This window comes from Saccostrea echinata, unplaced genomic scaffold, assembly GCF_033153115.1.
Source record: "Saccostrea echinata isolate AGI-Se365-2 ecotype Australia unplaced genomic scaffold, CSIRO_AGI_Sech_v1 ptg000027l, whole genome shotgun sequence".
Lineage (NCBI taxonomy): Eukaryota > Metazoa > Mollusca > Bivalvia > Ostreida > Ostreidae > Saccostrea > Saccostrea echinata.
In genome coordinates this window covers 6,510,408-6,519,281 of record NW_026889776.1, presented here as the reverse complement: position 1 = coordinate 6,519,281, position 8,874 = coordinate 6,510,408, and the positions used below count along the sequence as shown (strand labels likewise).

Below are 8,874 nucleotides of genomic sequence, written 5' to 3'. Positions count from 1 at the left end.
TCGCGGGTTCGAATCCCACTGTGGGGCGTGGAGACCGGTCCTTCGGATGAGACTGTATAAACCGAGATTCCATGTCGCAGTAGGTGCTGGCACGAAAAAGATCCCTCACTGCTCAACGGCCGTAAGTACCGAGGATAGGACAAAATTTGCAGCTCTCCACCTGCAAGTGGTGGCGTCTCCATATGAGTGAAAAATTCTCGAGAGGGACGTTAAACAACAATCAATCAATCAATCTCTCGATTTGGAGGCAGCTCCAAACTACCTTATGATAAGCCTACTTTACTATGGAGTCTCACTCCCTTCCACTGGATCCGCCCTTAAAAAATGTAACTTCTCTTATTTTCTCTCCTCCAGAATGTTTCTTTAAATAACGTCAGTCTTCCCATAAAACTACAAAAGACATAAGTGCATGGTAAAAATAAAAATAGAATTCGTTATATAATAAAATGACCCGAACAAAAAAAATAAACACATGATTTGGTGCCATACATATGTATGTTTACAGAAGAAGTGTCAGGAAGCTTTAAATATGTACATCAATATTGTTTTATCATTACATTCCTCTCTATTTTATTTTTTAATCCGGGCATAATCTTGCTTTTTTAATATCTATGTTAGTCAATATAAGTAATTATATTCAAAAGGACTGGAATCACATGTCAAAGATCTGAAGAACATATCATGATTATGATCATACAATCTATATTACAAACTTTTCAAGAGATCAGGCATGTAATTTAGCATTATGAATCCAACACGCAGGCATTTCAATTAATTTCTTTTTTCAGACTGATAAAATTTTTCAAAATCTCCTTTTGGAATAGTATTTCAAGGTGTATCTGACATTTATCAGTGTCAGTAAATACTAAAAAAAAATAACATTTGTTTCAATATGGCACATTTTGTGTCAGTGTTGCGTAAAATCTATTGAACACGGTCAGTGGACAATTGATTGCATCAAGAAAAGCGCGACTAGGGTCGATTATGCTGGTCTGAGTTCCAGGTAGCAGTCACTGTCTATTGAAAAAACATTTCTCTCGTTTTTAAGGAGGCAATATCCATTGCGTATGTCTTGCTGTGGAACACGTAATTCAACCTGCAAAATATAAAACTGATCAAAGCATAGCGAGGGTAGATAAGCATTCAGTTATCTCCCTCCATTATTAATCATTTCAAGCATAAATTGATTTAAGAATTCATGGTGCCTGACTGCCATTGAGTTTCAAGTTTTCTTGATAACTTGTAGTCAAAACATACAAGATGCAATCATGTTACTTCGAGTTCTCTCAGATTATTATTTTAAGATGTTGCTCAATGCTTCATAAAATCATATAATTTCACTTACAGAAGCCTTGAACCATAACAAAAGGTATATAAAAATCAAAATGGCTGAGGTTAGGGTTATGATAAATACAATTTAATCTTTACAAGGTTATAGGATGAAATGAAAAGATGTCAAAAGTGCTTCTTTACTTAACTGTCTTTAAGTCTCAAATATATTAGTTTTACGCATAGGACTACAGGAGATTAGTTAGTTTTTTTGTTCACATAGTTACTTGTCAGGAGAATGGCGACATGTTTAGTCTACTGTCCACTAGACTCTTTCCTCGTAATAAGAAATCAGGAAAGGAAATAAAAAGTTAAGTATACATATGTTTTACCTTTTCCCTAAATCCTACATCTCTGACTAATTCTTTGACTGGGTATCCCTTGCATAGACGATTGAGGTAAATCGGTTTCTTGTTATAGTGAACAAGAACCCGGACCAAGCGTCTGTTATTGTCAGTGTCTTGAGAACCTGAATAAAATATAAAAATATTAATATTCAGTAAATCCTTGAAAAAATTAGTTTTACATTCTATAAAATCTTTGCATTGCAGTCAGTTTCTTACATGCTACTAAACAATTACTTTTTGGGACTTTTATTAACTTAATGATCAGTTTTATTTATTTATGTAAAAGAAATTAAATAAAAACTCAAATATTCTGGAAAAAAATACTTGAAGGCATTCATTTTTTAATTCCAAAGAACAACAAGTTGTTGTACTATTACATGTGGTAATATCATTAAAATTATCAAATATGTAAACAAAATTACGGGGAAAAAGCTATCGTTCCATCTGTAAATGTTAAGGATTCTTCAGCATATTTTATATTACATTATTTTATTATTTAGTATGAACCATAAAATGTTATAAAACGATTTGCAATTGTTTCGTGCATTGATAACATTCAGATCAAATTCAGACCAATGTGCATTTGCATACATATATTTATAAATGTTATTTACCTGAAATATTGATGAATATGTTATGTTTAAACTCTTAAGATATTGAATTACAAAGGTGAAAACACAAGCATTGATTTATTCAAAGACTATTAAACAGTTAAAAAGGTTCACATAGCTTAACCGTTCACTTTGAAGAAAACATAGAATTCCCAAATTCTAAAAAAAGAATCTCATTGAAATCATACCCGACATTGTTTCTGCCTAAACGACAATATAATTAAATATATATTAAATCTATTAAATAATGCGATTTTATTTTGTGTATATACTGAATGATTAATTTTGAAATAAAAACCAAAAAGCGTCATAATGGATACCCAAGCTATATTCGCTTCTTTAGAGTGAAGCATATTTTTCAGCCAAAATTGGAGCAATTCATCCTAATTTAATGCAGTTTCTCTGAATAAATTGAAATCTTCACATTTTATTTAATCTAAATAACAATTTGAAACAATGATATAGACTCAAAAATGATCTTACAAGTGGATTCTTCACACAATTCATTCATGGCAGTAGCTTCGTATTTACAACCTATGGGAAAGAAATTGACAGATGACAGAAAAAGTCATTGAATTATACCTAAAAATGTTAAAAATGTAATTAATTATTATTTCTTTTGTGAAAATTGTAATAAACCTAAGTAGATATTTTTATTATTTTTATTTGCACGTGGATAATATTCATAGAATAAAATCAAATACAGCAATGTGTATCTTACAGTGAAATACTGGGTGACTCAAAGCGTCGGAAACACTAGCGCGTGACGTCACATCCGGATCTAACATCGACATCAATAGATCTGTCAGATGAAGGAGTAGGTAGCTTGGACGATGTTTCCCTTTCAAAAGCTCTTCATTGATAACATGTCCAGCAAGCAAGCCCTACAGATATACAAGTACAAATACTATTTAACATGTAATTAGTAATTAAAAATCTTGTTATCTTAATTCAAAAATATGTCAGTTTAAAAATAAGATTCTCGGATTTTAGGGTGCGTCTTTTTTCGACTTTTAATATGTACATCTAATAAATCACATATAATTCATATTTCCCTTCGTTGTATTTTAATGCATTGGTCCTTGTCATTTGTCTGTCTGTTCATTGGTCAACATTTTTGTTTTGAATGGCTGCTTCTCAATTTAGGATTATTTCATTTAAATTTATTACCGAGGCTTTATTAAGATAACATTTTAATCTAGATGCAAAGTGTTGCTACATTGATCTTAATACGCTGAATGCACTTGATTATTTATGATTTTACTCCTCCAGCATTGAATGTCTTATTTGAAAGAAATAAAACACTTTATAAACGGTTACTAAACACTATTTAACTTTAATTTTGGATCCTGAGAGAAGAAAAATTCAAAATATTCCAGAATGCAAACTAACTCTCATTTTTCATTCCTTTGCATAACTTAATTAGTCTTGTACAGACCTTTCCAAGAGTCGTACCTGTTTGTACATTTGATGCCGATCCTTACATCTTTTCCACAGTTCATCAAACACAAAGGCGCCATTGATATTTGACAGAAAAGCACACGCCACCGTCCAAACGTCATGTTTCTCTAGGTCAAGTTCATTTTCAGTACGGTCTTGTAGCATTTCTGGGGGATAAAACCGCCTGGTACCATCTACAAAAAGAATATATCTTCTGACCTATTAGGATTTATGCATACATTACACAGTCACAACTTTGAAACAGGTTTTTAAAACATAGTCGAACAGTTTCAATTTAATAATTCTTTTTAAAAGGTAGACAAAAATTTTATTTTAATTTTACATCTTAATGATATTGGTTACTTTTTCGTAAATCTGTACCTGAACAGGCAGTTGTAATTTATAATATAAGAAAGACAATATATTCTCACTGCCGTATTTTTGATTGGTCTGATTGATGATTTTGGCGGATCCCCAGTCTATAAGTGTAGCTGAAAAGGGATCATCTTTCGAAGTAAAGACAATGTTTTCCTCTAAAATACAGAAAAAATCCAATGATGACATGTAGTAGGAATGACTATGACATCAAGAATTAAAATACTTATTAAATTACTATTATATTGAAATGCGGATAATCCATGAGAACATTTTTAGAAAAAGCTTTTTTAAATGTCACCTTTAATGTCAAAATGAGCAATTCCAAGGCGATGGACTTCAGATAAGTTTTTCAAGACTCTGTACAAAGGAGAAATTAAATGCTGGAGATTTCCTTCCGAAGAAGTTCTGTGTTCTTTCAAAGTTCCACCTTTATTTAAAAAAAGAAAGAAAGAATTGTTCAGCACTTTTGAAAACCATTCCCAACTTATTTCTATTAAAATGCAAGAAAACATCTATCACATGATACCATCTCAGTTCAATAAAACAACTAAGTAAAATGTTTGAAAATAGCTTGCTTGGTTATAATAATATCTTACCTTCCGCGTATTGCATCAGTACTGAGACTTCCTCACCCTCCAACACTATTCCGTACACTTCTACCATGTGGGAATACATATTGCCATGATGAAATGGTATTGTGATTTCTTCTTCATGAAAATGATCTCTTCGAATCTATGTTGAAAAGTGCATATGTTCTTTGAAAAATATATAAAGATAATGTATGTAGAGGGAAAAATATCTAAATTAACTGTTTTTAACCTACATTAAAACTCATAGAAGAACTTTACAGTAAGATAATTCAAGTATAATCTGAAAGAATTTAATTTATCAAGTGCTCATTTTCACTGCACAAAAGCAAGGTGGTACTTAGAGAGTGCATTCTTGCCTCTTAATGATGGTACAAAGTCTCTTGTTTATTGAAAACATATGTAGGTACATGTATACACATGTGTCTATGCATTAAGAATATACATTATATAAATTATTTTATATATTGAGAATATATGCATGCATCAACTGTTACCTTTTTCACAACAAATGGTTTTTCACTCTTCTTGTCATTACAGATACAGGCACATAAGAGAGCAGTCCCATGTCCACCAGCACCAAGCTGTTGTAGAATCTTGTACTCATGGCCAATCCTGAACTTATTCTTTTCATTGACAATGCTTTGAATCTCCTGAAACAAATTATGAACTTAAAGCATGAAAATATATTAAGTATTCCTTATTATGGACTGAGATTTACTTTATTAAATAAACTTTCTACGCAATGTGTTTCCTATTGTACTGCATTTTGTATTAAAACATTTTTTTCCATTGACTGACCTCACTTTTAAAAACCAATCCACAATGATGCTCCAGTCTATTATTTTTCATACAGGTCAAAAAATCCCTTAGATGTGAATCAGCTGCTGCTATAACAGATCGTGCATATGGGGGATATAGGAGTCCCTGTGTGTCCAGAGTGTGTCGAGCTTCAGCAAGTTTCTCATAACAACCTGGGTCTACTGTTATAATACTCGTGTGAATTGTTGGTCTGTGTCCGGTCTTTCTCCCTGTGGAAGTCCCGCCAGATGAGCTCTGATGAAGTTCTTTAAACTCGTCATCTAGGCTAGTAAATTTGGCCTGCATTGCAAGCTCAATTACAAGCCCATGAGAGGCACTTTTCGTATCATAGTCTTCAGAAACCATGTGTGTCCCAAGTTGTCCTGAATTCAATTTTAGGGTTACGGCATCTAATGGAAGACCAGATGTTACAAGATGTTTTGCTAGAAGAGGATCAATCTGCAAAACATTTTCTGAATTGTCACTCTCGAATCTACAGAAGTCATATTCTAATGGACTTTCATGTTTGAAATGAACGGTAGGTACATCAGATTCTTCTGTACATCTAATTGCATTTTCATTGAATTTTTGTTCAGTCAGTGAAAATCCATAATTTTGTTTTGAAGATTTTACATAAGATTCATAGTATTCGTTCATTCCATCCGATGTTCTTTTCGACTGCGTACCGTAAGCACTATCCCGTTGCAAAACATCGAAAGGCGGTTGACATCGTTTTATTTCTTGTGGCACAGAATCATCATCTTGTTCTTCAGTGAGGTCGACAGATTTACATGATAATGCCAAATTATCTTTCAAAGAAATTTCCAAAGAATGAGGGATCTCACTGTCGCTCTCATGTCTGCCCCATTGTCTTTTGGAACTAAGTTTTATCAGATCATTGGAGAATACGTTTCTACTATTTTCCTCGCTGATATCATCTCGTAGCCCGACATTTGCAGAAGATATGCTCTGAGAATTTAGAAATTGTTTGGTTTGAATTCTGTTTTTGCTCTGTTTGAATGTTTGTACTTTCTCGGTTCCATCTGTTGTACTGTCACTATTTCTATATCGTGACATCTTTTCGGTCAATCCAGAGAAAAATGGAAATTGCACATTTTTCAAATATGTAATTTTTCTTTGCTGAGCCCGATTTTGTAATTCCTGAACCTTCATTGCAGGGTGACTCATTTGGAAAGCTTTGTGATACGTCATAACACTGATTTCTTCTGCAATCAATTTCTTGTCCAATTCTTCGTTTAGACACAGTCTTTTGAGGCACCGATTCGCAAAGTTGTTTCCATACACTGATAAATGTAAAATGGGTTTCTCTAGTTCGCTTTCTTCAACCAAGAGCCTTGATGACTGCTCTTTGGTGTTCAGTTGAAACAATGGACACATTAAGTTCTTCAACTTTTCATGGATTTCAAATTGGCTATCAAGGAATGGAATCCGTATTGGCCGGTTCAAATCAAGGAAGACTTTTTTCGGAACTTTCACAACGAAATTCCCACATGCTGAGGTATTTATAATTTTCTCAAAGTTCATATTTTTTTCATGCATTTTCTTTACACAGATGTTTTCAGGACATGAATAATTATTATTGCTACTTGAAAAACATACCAAACAATGATTTACTTGTAGGCTTAAGCTTGAGATGTCCTTCGGTCTGTCACTGTTCTGTTGTTCAGCAGGAAAGTTTTCGGCAAATTGGTAACTAATACCATATCTGCTGAAAAATGCTTTTTCAGTTTCTAAGCTTTTATCTGCCTCTGAAGAAAAGATCTCAGGCTCAAGAGGACATTTGTCAGTTAAGTTATTCATGATCTTTAAGTTAACTTTGCCTAAATCATCCACTCCTTGGTTTTGAATCTCCAACAGACATTTTCGACAACTCAAAGTGAAAGTTCCGACAAATAGCATATATCTGTCTTTCTTGTTCCTTTTCGTTAAAGTGCTCAATTTATTATTTTCCATTAAAGTTGAAGGTGTCCATTTGCATTTTACTGGAATAAGAGCATCCACTTCTTCACTGCACCTTTCATCACAATCTGAGTTTGGATTTTCTGGAGACAATCTACATGGAATTCCATAGCTTCGAAGAGGTGGTCTGTCTTTTCCAGGAACATCCAAGACTAAGGAATTTGACTTACTGTCAGGACTTTCTAATTTCTCCCTTAAATTATCTCCATGAGACGTCCATTGGCTTTCTACAGGAATGAGGGCTTCCCCTTCTGCGTCGTATTTATCTTCGAAATCACCATTTGAAATTGGATTTGCAATAGTCGATCTACATGAAATTTCATGATTGGAAAAAGGTGAATTTTCATTTGCAGGAACATCAAAAACTAATGAACTCGATTTCTTGTCTACATTTTCCCTTGTATTATTTCCAAGGGACACGTTTGAGGATTCTGTTAGGTCGACTTCATTCCTGTAAATTGCTGGAGAGTTTCCGCAGCTGCAAACTCTTCTTGCTCCATGGGATGCACAGTTCTGATTCTCTACAAAATTATCATTTTGATGTGTTTGATCAGAAGACGAATGATGATTCAATACCATGACAACCCAGGACAAATTTTGTTGATTGAGAAATGATGAATCAAAATTGCCTAACAGTGCAATGTTTTTGAAACTCGTTGGCAGAAACTTTGCTATGTCGCAGTCCACTGGGCACTGAATTTCTGGTTGAATATGCAACTTTGTGGGTAATAAAGACACGGCATTCAAGGAAAGCTTCGAACATAAACTCTGAACCCTTTCTTCATTTATTGATAAAATACCCCGCGTGTCAATACGTTGAAATTTGTAATACTGTTCTTGGAGTTTTATATTCTCCAATGTAAAGTTGTATTTATATTCAGTATGACTTGGTGAATCCTGTTTCTGTCGAAACACAGCCTTTGAGTTTTCATCAAATACAAATTCTAAATCATTTGTTTCAGCTAACCCGTTCCGAATGAAGTACTCTTGCAAGTTAACTCGTATGGATGCGATTTGAACCGGTAGATATAGACATTGTGAAAAGAGCATATAAAATGTAATTTCAATATCAAGATTTTGGTTTAGATGGAATTTCAGCAACATGATCACCCTTTGTTTTCCTCGAGAAATTATGACTGGAAGAATTGCATCCGCAGAGGAATCATTCATGTAGTAGTGTGGCTCAAAGTACTGGATCCCATCAGCACTACAACTGTAGTTATTGCGGGTTGCATTCACATTTTGAGCAAGTGGCTGCATCGTCTCCGTCTCTTTTTCAATGCAACTGCTCCCACAACGGATATCTTCTTGACCCTCTTTACTAGTTTTATTGACTGACTCCAACTCAGCGACAGAACAGTCTATCTTTTCCTCATCGTCGTCTCCATCATCAGACTCGTC

General features: G+C 33.9%; 1 protein-coding gene across 1 annotated transcript; it reads right to left on the bottom strand.

Moving 5' to 3' along the window:
- Positions 1-237: 237 nt before the first annotated feature.
- Positions 238-7,246, bottom strand: LOC133193342 (uncharacterized). The gene is made up of 10 exons (XM_061329285.1): positions 5,494-7,246; positions 5,190-5,345; positions 4,702-4,837; positions 4,404-4,532; positions 4,159-4,260; positions 3,743-3,921; positions 3,009-3,171; positions 2,771-2,821; positions 1,662-1,798; positions 238-1,096 (listed from the first exon to the last, which is right to left on the bottom strand). The coding sequence occupies exons 1-10, from the start codon at positions 7,051-7,053 to the stop codon at positions 983-985; spliced, it is 2,727 nt and encodes a 908-aa protein (XP_061185269.1). The 5' UTR covers positions 7,054-7,246; the 3' UTR covers positions 238-982.
- Between the last annotated feature and the right edge of the window lie 1,628 nt (positions 7,247-8,874).